We start from the raw sequence: 19,511 nt of genomic DNA on the forward strand, positions 1-19,511 counted from the left end.
ATATAATGAGGTCACTCTGATTCTGATATGAACAACTTGGAATATCCATGAAGGAGTTGTGTAGCATGTTGATGTTTCCTTTTGGAACTAAAAGGGACAATCATAGAAACTCAAACTTCAAAACACTCCCATATTTTTACTATCATGAATAGAAGTGTCAAGAAGAAGAAAGCCAATTGCCCATGGGTTAAACGGCGATTAGTGTTGGTATACCTAATCTAGGCCCAAACGCCAATGACAAAGGAAGGCTTATTCTAGGACATGTTCTGATAGCTATTCGTTTCCATAACAAGAAAGGACTTAGAAAGCATACATGCCCAAAATATATATTTGAGGTAAAAGGACTGAAATGTGAAGAAGTTAAATTTGATCATGGATCACGAGCCCTTGCTACTTTCCATATGATCAAAAGATAACTAGTTCTCCCATGTTTGGTGTTCGATCAAATGTACGGAGTCATTATGCCATCAGTTAATTACTTCTAAACCTTGAGTATTTTACTAAGGATTAAGTACTGACATTTGCAAGAATGTGCAGTGACTAAAATGAAGTAAGAAGACTGAAACATGGAGGAGATAATTGATCATGAATGTCAAGCCTTTTCTACTAATCATGGGACCAAAAGACAACTCTCCCAAATGTTTAGGCTATGGTATTATAATTAAAATTGTTTATACTTTGTTTCATGCGATAGTTCTGACTTATTTAAATGTAGAGCATTCTAACATGTTAAAAGAAAGTCATGAAATCTATGAAACTATTATAGTAGCAATAGTTCAATGTTGATTCAAATATTTAAGGTGTATTATTATGGTGCAAATATCTGTTGAAACTAATTTACCTAATGGATCGTTCAAATTGACCACAATACGTACTAATTCAAATACATCCAAAAGGTTTGGGTGAAATGTATTTGTAGAATCACAGTCTTGGATACATAAATGAGAAATGCATTACCAAGTATCTAGTTGGATCGAATTTTGGATATCATTTGACTAGGGTCTCATGATAAATGCAAATCTTGTTTATCAAGATAGATGATGAATACATCACTAGGTGATGGGAATATCTGTTGGAATAATGTTTTACTAATGGACCGTTCAGATTAACCGATACATGGTAATACCAACTTCGTATGAACATGAGTCTTGAACCTTTCAAGTGTTTAGAGATCTCATAAAGCGAAGTTAATAATCAATTGGGCAATAGGATGAGACACTCACAGTGATCATCTCAGTCCAAAACCTAATCGATCATCTAAGTAATTGTGAAAGATTCTCACGAGCTATCTCCACCCAAAACACTAACACACGGAGTGTTAGTTGGATAGAGAAACAAATCATTCATTGATTTGGTACTAGATGAGTCACATTATGCATACTAAGAATTCATGGATTATATCATGAATAGTGTTACCATAAGTATTTTGGTCTTGTACCAACAAAGAAGGTTCATGAAACGCTATATGATATGTGAAGTGGGATTCATTCCTCACTAGCACATATGGAAGTTTACAATTATGAGGCTTATGCTCATCGTGAAGCGCTTGACAATCTAGAGCTTAGAATAAAGATGTGTTATCTCGTTGGAGAACCCATCAATCATTTTGGATAGTTGTTTAACAATCCTTCTGAGAACAAGCTTTATGCTACATGAAGGGCAGTCTTCCAAGAGAGGGAGCTGATATCTAAAAGGGCTAGTGTGAGCCATATTGATCTTGATAAGATTCGAGAGTCAACCAATGAAGAACCTAAAGTTGGACCTAGCATTCGATTCGATATTGAAAGAGCTATTGAGGAAACTGACATACCTCCACTTATTCCCTATAGATCTGATAGAGGACGTCATATACATAGTTATATAAGAGTTTATATTGCTGAAGTATATGAGTCACTAGTAGAGAGAAATCAGAGTATACCAGCTATCGGAAGCTATGGTAAGCCCTAAAGGCTACAAAAATGAAAGGAAGACATAGGAAACGAGATTCAGTCCATGTATGTTAAAACTTGGTAGATCAAGCACTTGGCCTTAACCATTAGGTATAAGTGGATCTTCAAAAACAGACAAGCATGGATAGGAACAAACACATAATCAAACCAATATAGGTTGTGAAAGATGTGTAAGCTCAATAAGCTCATTCATGGACCGAAATGAGCATCTCATAAGTGGGATCATTATTTCAATGAGAAAGTTCAAAGAGTTTGAATTTTGAGAAATAAAGATGAGCCATACATATGTCAAAGCTAGTGGGAGTAATTGGAATCTTTGTTTCAATGAGAAAGTTCAAGGAGTTTGAATTTCGAGAAACACACACACACACACACACACACACACATATATATATATATATATATATATATATATATATATATATATATATATATATATATATATATATATGTCAATGCTAGTGGGAGCATTGTAGTCACCCTTGTATTATACATAGATAATGTACGATTCATAGGAAACTACATTCTAACTTAGCAAGTGTAAAAAATTATCTTGGTATGAGAATTGTTTCGCTATGATATACATGGTAGATACTGAACACGTACATAATAAAGATCTATGGAGATAGATTAAAGTGATTAGTTTGATTAAGCAAAATCACATGGAATCTTGAGGAAAATCTACATGCAGAACTAAAAAAGGAGTCCGTGCTTATTAAAATATCGCATAACATTAAGCAATGCTAATGTCCTAGTTTTACAAGTGAACTAAAAGTTATGAGTCATGTCCCACATGCTTCTGCTATGGGATCGATCATATATGCCATGATATGTACCAGATCTGATGAATCGTATGCCTTGAGCATGACAAGTTGGATTAGATCAATTTGGCAAGAATCAATGAATCAAGATCTGGAACATTCTTAAGTGTTCTAGGAGGACGGAGGAAAGATCTGTTAGTATGGAAGATATCATTGTAAATGTTACATTGATTCTAAGTTCCACATTGATAAAGACGATTTCGTTCGTATTTTTGAATGGTGAAGTTTTAGCTTGGAAGAGTACTGTAGTGACATAAGAACATGGTTTGGCATGCGGAATTAAAGTTTGCATAATGAACATGGTGATTTGGGTGTTCAAGAGATGTATTGATTATGTATGGTGTTACACAAAAAGGATCTAGATCTAGACTACATAAATAACAAACACTTACACACTCACTTTTACATCTCTCAAGCACATCTCTACAAGTGGTATGAACCCACTATTTATAGAGGTGTTTACATGTCTCTCTCTCACTCTCACTAACACATGGGTCTAAAGGCTAATGCACCACATGCAAGTGGGTCTACAAGAGTTAAACCATTACAAAGTCATACATGAAGAACTTTGCACCCCAACATTCTCCCCCTCAAAGTTAGGAATGGATGACCCACTTCAAATCTTCCAAAATCGAGCAACTACGCGGTTCGAGCCTCAAAGGTGACACATGTTGAAACGAACTTCAATCTTCAATTCTTCCATGATTCTTCAATTTGGGCTCTAGGATGTGAAACCATACAAACCGAGCATCAACGAATGATCACGAGCTTCTCAAACTCCAAATTGATCACCAAAAGTTGAGCATAAAGCACACCCCAAAAATCTTCAATAAAACCAAATCCATTTCGAATACATCATTTCCGAACTTCCAATTGCATCATTCCGTAAGCTTCAAAACTTCAAGATCACTTCGGTCTTCAAATCCGCGTAATATGAAAAATTCAAGTTCGAATTTCCATATAAATTTCTCCCCCTTTTTATAATCGAAATTTGATTATAAAACCTTCAAGGAAAGAGAACGTGCTCGATTCGGAATTTTTCGTGTCAAAACTCCCCCTTAACATGTGGCATAAACTTTGTGCTTCAATCCGGAAAATCCAAAAAATATTGAATTTTTAGCTTCGTTCACGGATCGTCTTTGACAAAATTTCTCAAAAATGGGTAGAAATTGTCAATTTCAAAATTCTGCAGTGACCCGGTGCGCCCAAAACAGCAAAATATGCAAAACTCTCCCCCTTTTCCAAAGCTGGGTAGAAAGCGGCAATTTGCACAAACTGCAGGGGCTTAAAATGTATTTTCTTCAATTTTCAGCAAAAACATTCCTTTTTCGAATTTGGGTATGAACCGCCAAACATTCGAAGCCTTAGGGACTATTTTCGAAAATTTTTCCATTTGTGTTCCAAACATACGAAGAGTTGACCAAACATTCGAAATTTCAGAAAATATTCGAATTTGGGTGAAAAGTGTCAAATATTCGAAACTTCAATTAATTGATGAGGTTGCCAAATATTTGAAAGTTTAGGGGTGATTATCGAAAATTTTCCATTTTTGATCAAAATATTTGAAATTTCAATCAATTCATACGAAATTTTGCAAGGCTTCGTACGAAATTATCAGGTGGCAAACATGCGAATCTTCAAGGACCATTTTCGAAAATATTTCTTTCTTTTTCCTCAACTCACACAAAATCACAATCCAAACACACGAATTCGAAGTATTCGAAACCTCTTAATGAACAGTAACCTCTGAATACCTCTGAATCGAATTTTCCCAGTTCGTTCTTTACCCCCAAACTAACGAAATTCGCAATTCGTTCCTTCTCATATCGACGATCCAAAGTCTGCTATTATCCCAAATCTTCGTTCTTTTCATTACATGGACCCCCAAAATCGATTTCCTTAAACCTTAACTTCGCATAATCGATTCCAATATCCACTTAGACTCCGCATCGACCATCTGTTCGTCAATGGATCCAAGTTTCCCCCGATTCCAATCCTTCCAAGAACGAATCCAGACTCCAACATCATCGATATCACATCCCAAATTACCCACACAGTTCGTCAATCATCGATCAACCTGATCCTAATTTCGAATATTTAATCACCGAATCCAAAATCAATCACAACACTACGACTCCAAAAAAAATTCCATCTATCAAGACCATTCGAATCCAAATTCCATTCGTTCATCTAAATCCAATATCACCCCAAATCAACATTCAATGCTTCGCTTTTAAAATCTAAATCAAAACCGATTGATTTCAACTTTACAATCGATTTCAACTCACCAAATCTTCGAAATCAAAACCAAATATTTCGATTTCTAAAATCACGATCAACCATCGACCTGTTTGTTCGTCGATTCCAATCATTTGATCCTTGACATCGATAGCTTCAAAATATTCGAAATCGTTCAGATTCCAATTCCACAAACCTTCGAATACATCAACCCACAAAACTGATTTCATCATAACATTAGTTTCGTTACTGAATCATACGAACGTATCGACATCGTAGCTTCCGTCATCAAGAACAAGATCCATCCAACTTCAAAATTAAATCCCAAATCGAGCCTGATTTCGACTTTCACAGCCTCTAAACAATTTGTAATAACCAATTTCAACTTTCAATTCACTGAATCAACCAATAGAAATCGAGTTTGACTTTTTCTGAAATTGACTTTTCGAAATCAAAGTGCAAGAAACACTAAATCAAAGACTCCAATACCCAATTTCAGATCAAAACAAGTTCAACCAACTGTTCTTCATCCTATTGAAGTGTTCTTGGTCAATATTCATCAAAATCAAAGATTCACTGTTCGATTTCTTAGCCAAAACTTGATCCTCATCGATTTAGAGATTGAAGACAAAAAGAATAGAATCGATTCACAAGTTTTCAAACAATCTCTAATCATCGGTTATTCAGAATCACCAAATCGATATCGGAACTCAAGAACATTTGATAACAAGGAAAGTCAAGAACGTACAAGTTAGCTATGCACATTACGATGAACGAACACAACTTGAATATATCACTCGGATTGAATAATTTGTTGGGCTCCTTGTGATAAAATATCGAATCATGGGCTTAGAAGATTGGACATAAACAGCAACTAACATGTAATTGGGCTCAAAATTGATGAACAGTAACATATTAATTGATTTTTGGGCTTGAATTTGGGCTCACGATAAGAATCAGATGAATTTTGGGTGACTTCGAATATGACCAATATCAAATCCAAAAATGAATCAAAATAATTTTTGGATAAAATCGTGATTTAAACAAACAATTTCAATTGAGAATCATTTCGAACAACAAAATGTGAGATTGGATCGGACCTTGATCAACAAAAAATTATTGGATCACAACAAATGGGTTTTTCAAGAAAAAATTTGATCCAACGAGTCAAACGATCACAAATCAAAAACGCAATGCACGATTCAATGAGATTAAGAGAGATCATAGAGAGAGACTCACCAAAATTTGTTCAAATTGCGACAAAATTTGCCAAACCGAGAATCGTTCTTCAAAAATCACATTGATCTTGAAGACCCGCTCTGATACCAATTGTAGTGACATAAGAACATGGTTTGGCATGCGGAATTAAAGTTTGCACAATGAACATGGTGATTTGGGTGTTCAAGAGATGTATTGATTATGTATGGTGTTACACAAAAAGGATCTAGATCTAGACTACATAAATAACACACACTTACACACTCACTTTTACATCTCTCAAGCACACCTCTACAAGTGGTATGAACCCACTATTTATAGAGGTGTTTACATGTCTCTCTCTCACTCTCACTAACACATGGGTCTAAAGGCTAATGCACCACATGCAAGTGGGTCTACAAGAGTCAAACCATTACAAAGTCATACATGAAGAACTTTGCACCCCAACAAGTACTAGGAAATACACCATAGTGGATTTAAAAATAAACTTAGAGTATATTGTCATTGGTTAAATTGGAAAGAAGAAAATGTGACTAAAAGAGATTCATTAGTGACTTCTTTGTTGAAATTCAATCATTGATGGTCCTTATGAAGGTTCTTGTGACTATAAGGGTGAACTTACCGCGAGTATGGATCCCAAGTCGCACAAGCTCACATGACACATACTCAGTAAGTACCAACAGATTTGATAGTGAGTCAAATGTAATGACATCATAGTCAATGACTCATATCGAAAGATAATCTTATCAATCCATTCCATAAGCCAATGTCACTGACCAAGTATGACAGTCAGACAAAGTCGAGAGGCATTAGATTTGCAAATGAATTGGCTTAAGCACTCTTAGTTTGGTTTGTTTCAAACCGGAGAACTTAAAGCAGTATAAGTGTTAATTCGATTTGGCGATTATTAAGTGGAGATCTTAATATATGATGAAGTTCGGTCATTTCAATTAACTTATCACTGTGTTCTCCTTTTGCATGTTTGGAACCCACTTTCTGAGTACTAATTTACTCAAATGTCTACAGTCGGTCATACTCTTGGAAGTAAGTAGTGATTCAAGATTGTCATGAGTATTAGTGGATTGTCCATAATGATTGGACAAAGAATAGAGATTGCGCTAACGTTCATGAGTACTTAATAGATATTTATGTATTGGACCAACCCGTACTTAGAGATTACATCATGGATCCAGTCACGAGTAATTCTAAGATGATAATATTCTCTATTCTTCAAACCTAGATACATGTGGGGTTTTACTCTGTGATTCTGTTATGCGTTGGTCTACTCCAATGCTATCTGTAACTAGTAGTTTAAAAGGGTATGTCCATGTGTGACATGATGAAGTAGACAAAAACTATGTAGTCGAAGTTTATTTGTTCCTTCTAACTTGACAGGAGAAGCAATATCTATGGGCCCCTCGATGATTTGGTTTTGACATCTAAAGTGCTTGGCTGAACCTTGACTGAAATTGATGTGTCCAATTTAGTAGTCAGATGCAGTCGTCACAGATCTATATCGGGAAACATAATCTTGAATTCTGATATTGACCATTATCCATGTCTCTATTTCATACAGATATCATAGAATGAAGGGATAGTTGGTCAATTATCTAATGGTTGAATCTTGATTACATCAAGAGTTCAGTAGTTGCATTGGATGACTAACTCTATGCTGATTATTGGAGAATTGTTGGTCCTCATATAATTGATGACTTGTCCAAGTGAGAGACTATTGGAAAGAGTGTCCAAGGTCATTAACTATTGGTAATATTTCTAATAATAACAGGGTCCTTTTGGGCTTCCCTCAAGACCCAAATTGAGAAGAATAAATAAAGGAGAAATTGGTTTATTAATTATTATGGTTAATAATTAATTAGAAACTAATTGGAAAAATATTTTGGGAATTAATTAACATGTTAATTAATTATAGGGTTGAATATTTATTAATCGATAGTTGGTTAATCAGGAATGTTCCAGAACCCTTATGGAATTAGGGTTGGATGAAAATCACTCCATCCCATATGGGAAAATGAGTGAAATTCGTTCTAGGTATTCCATCCCACATGGGAAGGAGTACAAAACCTAGCAATGGATCCAAGACTATAAATAGGGCCTTAGGGATTTCATTCTTCCTTGCACATTGGCTTGAAGTTTTGCCAACCCTTCTTGCTCCCCCTCTTAGGGACGATTTCTAACCGACTTAGGGTTTGTTAAATTGACCATTCTCCTAGTTATTTTTATTCCACTATTTGGTGTCATTGGGTGTGATACCATTAGATGGATTCTGGTTTGGGTCCTCTCATCCAAGCAACTTCGTGGAGGACGAGATCTCAAGCATGGAGATCAAGGGCTACATAAGATGTATGTTTTTCTTCTTTGTATTTCATTTTCTAGGGTAGATGTCATTAGCATGAAAGAATAGATCCATAGGTTGAATGTACACTTAGGTATATCATAGTTTCGATTTTTCCGCTACCTAGTTTAGAGTATATTTGATGCGTAGAAAACCCAACAGAAAGGCGTCGTCAAACTCACCCTTGAAGCGTGATACCACTGATGTAGGGTAGAATCGGGACTCGGACCTTGAAGATCGCCTCGGGATTGTCTGGACTCGAAATTATAATAATATATAACTAAAATATATATTTAAAAAAAATTTCTAAGAATTTCTTTATAACTAAAATATATATTTAATAAATTTTTCTAAGAATTTCTTGAGGAATTTGAAGGAAACCTCGAAGAAAAAGGAGAGAGAAAAGGAATAGAATTGAGTAAGTATCGATTGAGGCTGTTGTGCTTTTTATAGGCAAAAATCTAAAGTGCGACCTATGCAAAAGGTGCTCCCCGTTCAAATGGGAGGAGCCTGGGGTGCCACGTGTCACTTTCTTGGCGGTCCACATTGCCTTTCTAGATGACGACGCGCGACACAAAGCTTCTTGTGTCTGACGCTTTTTTGCAAAACTTCAAAAATCGATAACTTCTTCATACATGTTTCGTTTTCATTGTTCTTTATATCCACATGTAGCTCTCAATGGGTACTACACCTTTCCTTTAATGTTTTATTAGTTAATTCCGACTTTTATTTTTAGCCCTTATTTTTATATAATTTAATGATTTTGCAAAAATTATAACTTTTTCGTACGGACTTCAATTTTAACGTTCTTTTTATCAAAATTTCTATCTTAAAGAGCACTACGATTTTACTTTTGGTTACTTTACCCAAAAGTTAACCATTCTCTCCGTACATTTTGACGTTAATTATTTTTATTACGCGATTGATTTTTATATCTCACAAATATCATAACTAATTTTATATGGAGTCAGATTTTTATGAAATTTATATTTTTTTGAATCTAGGTGACACATCTTTCTAAATATATATATGTTTCCACACACTAAATTTTACGACTTACGAATGCTTAGGTTGATTTTTTCTATTTATTTTAATACGACACTTTATATTTCTATCATATATATATATATATATATATATATATATATATATATATTACGTATTAAGATTTTTATACTCGATTGTCGCTTTTCGTAATTAAGGATCGATGTCAAAAGTTGCAATTGTTACATTGTTCTCATTTGAAGATTTATTTGATGTAAGTCTTAGAGGCTTAAGAACAACAACAATAGTGGCTTAGATATAAAGATATTTTTCTTTGGATCTTTTCCTTTCTTCATCAAATACCAAACCTACCTTGAGGGGTGAAAACAATAGGAAAATCATATTATATATACTATGGGGTAAAACACAAAATTTTAGAAAATAGAGGGCTAAAAGTGCATTTTACAAAAGTTCTAAGCAGAGTGATTGAAAGTGACATTTTACAAAGTGGATGAATGGAAAGTACCATTTCACAAATTTGAAGGGTGACAAGTATCGGTGAAACATCCATCGAATGTCAATACCGCTGACTAACTCGAATTTATACCGTCAATTGAAAACGTATCATATACAACCAACTCATATGTAGGAAACGTACATAAAAATAAGCACGAAAACGAACAAAAAATTTATGTCGAAACTTAAAGAAACTTGAATTTATACAACACATATATAAAAGCAAGTATTTTTTTTTAAGTTAACAGATGGAAGTACAAATAATAAAATACATATTATATGTGACCCGACATATACATAGGAAACGACGAAGTGTACATAAAAAATACGAAAACCTAAAAAATTACGTCGAAACGTAGAAAACTCGAATTTATAACTAAACAAACAAAAATTTTTAATTAACGAATGAAAGTTCTAAATTTAAGTCGAAATATTGACCACCTTAAATTTATACTGACACATATATAAAAATAAACATGTAATTTTTTTAAGTTAATGAGGAAAATTTATTAAAGAAAGTTTATAAAATGAACGGTATGAAATAACATTTTAAAAAGATAAAAGTGGAGGGGATCGAATTAACATTTTGCAAAAAAAAGAGGGATGAAAAATGTCATTATAACACTTATCATTTCTGACTATTAAAAAATGTCAACTATCGATGAAAACATCCACTGGCGTTGGATTTTAATATTTAATTAATATCCTTTTATATAATGTATTTTTAGTGCAACTAGTTAAAACTTCCGCCCTACGTTGCAGGTTTGAAATAGTTTAGTGTGTTGGGAAATTGTAACCTGTAAGTTTTATGATTGATGATTTGGTTTTTTGTTAATTATTAATAGGGATGTCAAAAAGTCCCGTTGGGCCCCGCTCCAGTGGGGGCCCCGTCCCGTTTGGGGGAGTTTTTTAAAAAAAATCGGGGGTGGGGGCAATGTTAACCCCCGTTTTAATTTCAGGGGCGGGGGCGGGGGTAGGCAATCCCGTCCCGAAACCCCCATGGGACCCCGTTAATAAATTACACATATATTTATATATATATTAATTATATAAATATAATAAACAATAATATGATTTTGAGCTTCTAAAATTCATCAAAAAATACGTTTTTAAGTTGTTAGCAAAATGTTTTTAAGATGCTATAACTTTTTTATTTTTAACATGTAAAATTTTGCTATAAATAAGTATTTGTTACCTAAAAATAGTTTATTTTAGCTTAAATAACAACTTCTTTTAGCCCAAAAAAAGACAGTCCAAAATCAATTAGGGGCAGGGGCGGGGGTAATAATGGGGATTCGGGGTCGGGGCGGGGGTAGGAAGGCTAAACATTTCGGGGGCGGGGGCGGGGACGGGGGAACTATGAAATTTCGGGGGTGGGGGCGGGGAATGCACTCCCCGTCCCGTTTGCCCCCGTTGACATCCCTAATTATTAATTGTTTTCTAATTTTTTTCTTCTACAAACAATGATATCAAAAAAAAAAAGGAAAGAGACAGATGATTCAGCCAGGAGGTTGGAAATTATCAAATGATGTGGCAAAATGACAAAAAAGGAAAATTTAGTATTCATAATTGATCTTAGGGACTAAAAGTGTTAAAGTGGGCAAAGAAACGTGACAAAAGTCTGAAACATAAGAAGGAAATTGTAACATTATTGAAGCAAAAAAGTGACCCTCTTAAACTTAACAATCCGCAGTCCTTTTTGCTACCGCATCTCTATTTGGCTACCGCAATCAATTCTGTCTACCGCAACCTCTCTACCGTAGTGAAGACCTTTTGTTACGTCAACTGACTTAGCATGTTAGCTTTTATTTATCCGGTAAACCTTGCATGGTTACATAAGTCAGAAATTTTATTATTGTTTATTCAAGATGTAACTTTATGGAACTCTATAAATAGAGTATCTGTCTTCATGTTTTACTAACATTTTACCACTACTTCTTATCATATCTCAAAATGATCTTTTTGAACTTTCACTCTGAAATACTAAGATCATTTTCTCATATCTCCATCTTATTTATTATCCTAGATCCTCCTCACTTTAATCTGATCACACTTATTAACTTGTGTTTGAATGCCAACTTCGTTATGAATCAGTTTAGTGTTTACTTGATATAACTTGTTGTCATTTCCATTTCCTTTACTTTTTAGCACTTTATAATTCCGCAACCAACTATCTAACAAATCTAACTTATTATTGTTGAGCTTACATGATCCCTTGAAATTAACTTATTCCGCAAGTATTATATTGTACTAACGTTTGTTCAAGTGTTTTTCCCAAGTTTTTCTCTCAACAAACATGATTGATAATTCGTTTTTTTTTTTGTTAATTATCGGTTGTTTTCTAAGTTTTTCTTCTACACACAATGAGCTCAAAAAAGGAAAGAGGCGGATCACTCAGCCAGAAGGTCGGAAGTTATCAAATGTTTGGGCAAAAATCAAAAAAAGAAAATTTAATATTCATAATTGGTTTTAGGGACAAAGTATTAAAATGGGCAAAGAAACAAAGAAAATTTAATATTCATAATTGGTTTTAGGGACTAAAAGTATTAAAGTGGGCAAAGAAACGTAACAAAAGCCTGAAGCATACAATTTTATTATTTCTAAGGTCTAAGGCCACTGAGAATTAATTATATATAATGTGTTTTTAGTTTTATTTTAAATGAATGAAATTATTTATAAATATTTTCATTTCTTCAGAAAAAGGTTATTTTTTTATAAAAACTACTTTTGTGTTATAAAACGATCGTATTTATTAGGGTAAGAGTAAATTACTGAAATCTTTTATATGGTTTGGTCAAAATTATACGTTTGGTCCCTAACTTTTTTTTTTACGTTGGGATCGTCCCTATGCTTTGATTTTGTTGTGTTTTTCGTCCCTTGCATACATAAAGTTATGACTAAATCTGCAATTTTGACGAAACCATAGGTATGAAAAACGCAACAAAATCACAACAATAAAAGTGCAAAAATAAAAAAATTAGGAAGTAAACGCTGAGACTATAGGAACTATTTGAATAATTTACTTTAGGGTAAATGATGCTGGTTCCATTTTTTTTCTTTTTACATAATACCTATATTAAACAATGTTCTATACTAGGTTGAGGTCTTGAATCCTCCACGTGTTTGGTGGATAAAGTAACTATATATATCCGTTGAATTTGCTCAATAAATTTACATAATTCTGGATAAGAGTTCTTCAAAAATAAAATTTGAGAGAAGAAGATAACTCTAACGACAACAATGGAGGTATGTATGTCTCTCAAAGCACACGCACTGGTTCCAAAAACCTCCATCAACTCCAAGAATCTAAGAACAATCGATGATTCCAACATAATCAGACACTCGTTTTGTTCATCGCAAATTCAAAGGAAGCAGCAGCAGAATCAAGGAAAGAGATTAATGGTGGTTGAAGCAAAAGGGAAAAAAGGAATGCAAGCTCGTCAGTTCCAACGCCCAATGCCTGCTATGCCCAAAATTGAAGACGATGGCAACCCTAGATTCGTCATATTCATCCGTATGGCCAATGTTAGTATTCTCTTCCCTTACTCGATTTCCCTATGTATCAAAATCCACCATCGAATTTGTTGTAGCTAAAATCACAACTAAAACAGGAGCTACACTTGCTTTTCATATGCAAAATTGATTTCGGCTGTGATGAAAAAAAAATCGTCATTCAAATTCAACTATGAATGTTTACTACTAATTTTAGTTAACTCTAGTGTTTATTTTAAGACATAATTTGCATTAGATACTTTCACCTCATTTCCAATTTGGTTATTGGACTTATAAAAATCCTTGGTAAGAACACTATCCCCAATTTTTTTTTTTTATAAAAACAATATAATTTTCGAAGCCACTTATCATACTTAGGTGTAAAATATATCCAATTATTACAATGTCATTCAAATACAAATTAATTTTCATTGCTATACTTGAATATATTTTTCAAAGTATAATGTCTTAATTAGATTTTTTTTATTTTCTTGAAATCTTGCAGGTTTATTTGTGGTACCCCGTGAGTATTGTAGCAGGTGGCACAACCGCAAAGATCCTGCTTGCTGGTAAAGATAATTTTGTTGGGAAGTACATATACAAAGACACCCTATCCAAAAATCTTGCAGGAGTTATTTACAAAGTAAGTTCTATATAACCAACATATTATTACAACCATTAATACTTCCTAAAATTGTTTTTTACTAAAACAACTAGATTTGTTGCTTTAGTGGTATAGTTTTGTAATCATATTTAATATATTGGTTATTAAAAAAGGCAAATGTCTACTTGTTTTTTGTAACTGCAAAAGGATGAGAAGGAAGTTCAAAAGACAGCAATTCGACAACATCGTGTGTTACGCGCAGCTACAGAATTTCGATATGGATACAAACTTGTGGTATGTTTTTTTTTATCCCATAAATATTTTTAAAAATTTTAAATTATCATTGTCAAATTGTCCTCTTAATAATTGTATGATTATGCAGGAAGGTACCAATATAAGAGCAGCACTTGCAAGCAATGATGTTATCGAGGTATTTATCTATAAAATCATACAAAACTTTTTTGAAAAAACAACAACAATTATCTGAAACTAAGTTCCACCTAGGTAGCTTAGGTGTTGTTTCTTTTTAATTTAATAAGGCATTTTTTCCACGAAGTACTGAAATGGGTAAAGTGTTGAATGGATAAATGATGTTTGTTTAAAGTGGTCTATGAACAAAGGTTGAATAATTACGATGTTACCCTTTTCTCTAGAAATGATTAGTTATTTGAAATCTGTTATAAACTTAAATTAAAAATCATAAAAATTAAAAAGAAAAGTTCAGATAGTGAAATATATATTTTATATAAATAATGATACTTAATACAGAAAGAACGATTTATAAAGAAAGTCTTAAATCATAACTTTTTACAAATTTTGCATTGTTTGTATTTTTCTTCCATTTTTCAAAGTGTGCGGACATTTTCTAACAGTTGAAATCTAATCATTTTCAGCTCCCAACAAAAGCCGAGTTGAAAACGGTGTTGGATAAAGTTATAGATTTCTTTGGGGATGCCAAAGAGTCGTTTGGGAAATTGACTGAACTAAACTCAACATCTGACACAGAGTCCGAGGAAAAAGCCAGTGATAAACCCAAGTGAGTCTTATAATAAGTGTTATTTGGATAAATGATGTTTAAAAAGTATTTGAAAAAATGAAAGGACACTTAAGGAAATAAGATTGAGAAAATAAATAAGTGCAAATTTGTAGAAAGTTTGGACTAAGGGGGAAAACCTCATTGTCCTGACCTTCTCTATTGAGTTGTTCTTTTGGTATAAGGCAAAAAAAAAAAAAAAACATTAGTGTAAAGCTTTGGAACTTGTCTCTAATAAGTCTCTTAATTAAAACAAAACAACCAAAGTTTAATTATAACAAAAAAATATTTTTACCACCGTTGGTCAACAGGGTCAAAAGCTGAACGTGAAGGAAGAAGAAGAGCGAAATGTGGACTCACCATACCAGCTTTACAAGCAAAGCACACGCTTATGAGGTTTTGTATACAAAAATATGTCGCATTTTTTTTTTGTTTCAAATCTGTGCTCGATAGATTGATGCTTGAAATTTATTTGTCAATAGTACATAATCTTTGTTCCCTTCGAATGCTTAAGCGGCTGGTTGATAACCTCTTAATGGTTTTACTCTGAATCAATCAATAACCTCTCAAACTTATTTTTTTTAACCATTAAGAAGTTGGAATCATTCAACACTAAATGGTTTGATTTTATTAGACAATCCTATTCTTTCCAAGGCCACAAGGTGTGCGGCGGGAAAAGAGCGAGGGAAAGGTTCTCCCACCCTAGAACACCATACTGTAGACGAGGGAAAATAGTGGGGTGAGTCTATCCTAACTCTTTCTTCTCATGTGATTGGTCAATATATATATAAATATTTTTTTTAAATTCAGCTTTTTTAATATTTATTAAATTATATACCTACTAAAAAATTATAAAAAATATATCAAAATTCATGGTGTTTAATTCCATACAATATGAGTATAATATATATATATATATATATATATATATATATATATATATATATATATAATAATAAAAAAAGTGAAAGATTCTTCCTATACATACCTTGGGTTTTGGTGAGGTAAAGAAAAGGAACGGAAAAACTGACGTTGCAGGCAAAAAGTAAGGGATTTTTCCTGCACACATCCTCGGGTCTAACGAAGTTTTTGATCATAATGATGAAGAGGGTATTTACACAGATTGGTCCAAGTAGATTTGAGGCCCAGACAAAATAAAAAATGAGGCTGTTAACATTAAAAGTTTATTTTAGTAAAGTAAAGCGACACCTCCGGTAAATTTTATTACTTAAAAAAGATATTACGGTGGCAGACCGAGGACTTCCCACTAGGGATGCAAACGAGCTTAGTTGATCCCAAGTCTAACAATGCTTGATCTTGGCTCTTTTAAAATTATAAAAGCTCGAGCTCGAGTTCAGTTCAATTCGTGCCTTATAAAAAAAACTCGAGTTTGGCTTGTGAATAATTCAATAGGCTCAAACTCGATTTGGGTGGACTCGTTTTACAAAACAAGCCTAAACATACCAAAGCTAAGCTCATGAGTCGAACTCGACTTTTTGAAGCTAACCTATAAAAGCTTAGACTTGGTTAACTAATTATACATTTTTGAACTAATTTTTTTTCCAGCTTCAACTTGTTTTTTATTTACAACGACAAAACTATTTAATTTAAAATCATATCAATTAAATTAATTGACTAGCTTTATTCAAATAGATCGTATTCAACTCCCACCTTCTATTTGTACAAACTTCTCTTTTCTTTTTGTTTGAGCAGCGATGGAGGACGATTTTCATTTCAAACAAATGTTTTTGTAAACTCCAAAATGTCTACATTTATTCATCCGTTCACAACATGTTTTTTTAATTCCAAGTTTTGTAACTAAAATATAGTAATCAAAAGTTAATTAATATATATATATATATATATATATATATATATATATATATATATATATATATATATATATATATATATATATATTTAGGTTATTCTATTCAAAGTAATTATTGTGTTATTGTATGCATAAATGTGGGCCAATCATTTTACTTATTTTAAGAAAGTGATTAATACATATTATTGAATTAAATATAATTGAAAAATACCATCCAATTTAACTAGAATGGTATTTTAGTCAATTAATATAGATTTAATAAAGGAAATTTGTATATTTTAAGGGATCATAGATTCTATTAATTTTAAAAATCCGATTTTTACTAATTATAAGGTTTTTAATTCGGACATTCTGACAGAATACGTTTGGGTATGTTCAAAAATAAAAATATTCTATAACAATAAAATAATAAAAATATTCTTGAACATAGTTCTTGATCACGACTTTAAAAATTTCTTGTAGAATAACAAATTCTCGAACTAGCAATTGAAGAATTAAAACAAAAATTACATTAATTCTTATAGAATACATGTAACAATTATTAAGAATTACATTTATTGTTAAAAAATAATACTAAAAAATTTTCAAATCGGGAAAAAACATCAAAATCTAACAAATACACTACTTAATTCTAAAAGAATAATGTTGCTAAGAAACACTTTTAATTTTGTTGTCCGTTCTTCAAGCATCAACTTCTGTGAAAACAAATCCAATTGTAGTTTAGAATCCAATAACGCATTAGCAAATGATAAATAAAAAACTATATTCCTTTGGAAAAATATGCGGACTTGTTAACTGCACCAAAACCAATAACCAAAAATTGTAGAACATGTATAATCAATGAGAAAATATCCATATTCCATTCCAACAGAATTAGAATTCGTGTTTCCATTCCGATAGAATTTGAATTCGTGATTCTATTCCGATAGAATTGGAATGGTATAAAATACACAAACCGATTTAATTCTTCTAGAACATCAGAAGGGGCGAGATTAAGTTAATCAAGAACTATCCAATGACCATTTCTAGTCTGTTTCAGAAATCAGAACAGAAATCAAAAACATAATCTATTTGAAAAGAAATAAGAGCGAACGCCACATCAAAAATTAAATCACAGTAATATAATTACAATTTAGCAAACATATGAAATCAGAAATTCAGAATAACATAGAATCGGAAAATAATCAACATCAAAAAATTATCAAAATCACAGCAACATCAAAACTTAAATCACAGCAACATCAAAAAATTCATATCAATTACCAAACATCAGATTTGAGTCGATAAATCAATTGTTTGAAGTTATTCGCCGATAAATCAATCGTTTGAAGCGAACAAGAAGAAGAAGAGAAAGAAAGGTTCCCGAAGAAATAGTTTCCGGCAAAATAAATATCAGTAAGAGTGGAAATCGACATGAGATCAGAGAGGTTGAGTGTACCGGAGAGATACCCACCGGTGATATTGACGGCGGTGACGCGACTGTCTTTCGAACAAACCACCCCCCGCCATGAACACGCCGACGACGTCGATGTAGACATCCAGTCTGATAAAACACCGTTTGTATCAAAATCAACCGACGATTTCTTGAACGACAATAATCTATGAACATCGTCTTCTTGACTCATAACCAAAGCAGAACAAGAAAAAAAGACTGTCTTTTCAAAATCAACTGCAAAAAAATCAAGGGTGTGAGGCCGATTTATAAAGGGGATAAATTTAGGGTTAGAAAAAGTCAATTAGATATAAACCTGGAAAAATTAGGTTAAAAGTCAATACCATGATTATAGAGATTATTTTTGGAAGTTATTAATCATATTACTAAATTACCCTTATTTATTTATTTATTTATTTATTTTTTTATTTAATTTTCATTGGCTCACATTTATGCATACAATAACACAATAATTACTTTAAATACCTGAACCTAGCTCTCTCTCTCTCTCTCTCTCTCTCTCTCTCTATATATATATATATATATATATATATATATATATATATATATATATATATATATACTCTAATAAATAAAGATGTTTTTGCCACATCTAATATTCTCATTTATTTTGCAACATATTACACTTTCATTCATTTTGTCACATGTCATTTGATGGTTGATTTAATTAAAAATTTTTCCACATGTCATTTTATAGTTTTTCTATTTTATAAAATTAAACATAGTACTAAAATATATTAATTGCAATAAATTTAACTAGAAAAGATTCTCCGGCGTTGCCGGGGTCGGAAGGTATTGCTTTGTAAAGTAAAGTAGCATGTTGGTTGCGTTTTGTCCGTTAATGTGAGGGTAATTTGGTCTTTTCAGGTAGTAGGGACTGAATTTGTCACCATGGGTAAACCATATGGACCATTTATGTAATTTTGGCGGTGGTGGTGGTGGTGGTGATGGCAGATGGTGGGTGGGTTTATGGTATTGGGTGGGTATTTTCTAATAAATAAAACATTAATTTAAATCCA

At 32.7% G+C, this 19,511-nt stretch overlaps 1 protein-coding gene across 1 annotated transcript; it reads left to right on the forward strand.

Moving 5' to 3' along the window:
* Positions 1 to 13,240: 13,240 nt before the first annotated feature.
* On the forward strand, positions 13,241 to 15,707 carry LOC145134179 (multidrug resistance protein). The gene is made up of 6 exons (XM_079069065.1): positions 13,241 to 13,604; positions 14,077 to 14,214; positions 14,383 to 14,469; positions 14,558 to 14,605; positions 15,069 to 15,211; positions 15,520 to 15,707. The coding sequence occupies exons 1-6, from the start codon at positions 13,320 to 13,322 to the stop codon at positions 15,530 to 15,532; spliced, it is 714 nt and encodes a 237-aa protein (XP_078925191.1). The 5' UTR covers positions 13,241 to 13,319; the 3' UTR covers positions 15,533 to 15,707.
* The last annotated feature ends 3,804 nt before the right edge of the window (positions 15,708 to 19,511 follow it).

Source organism: Lactuca virosa, chromosome 8 (assembly GCF_052849685.1).
Source record: "Lactuca virosa cultivar CGN04683 chromosome 8, Lactuca_virosa_CGN04683_v6, whole genome shotgun sequence".
NCBI lineage: Eukaryota > Viridiplantae > Streptophyta > Magnoliopsida > Asterales > Asteraceae > Lactuca > Lactuca virosa.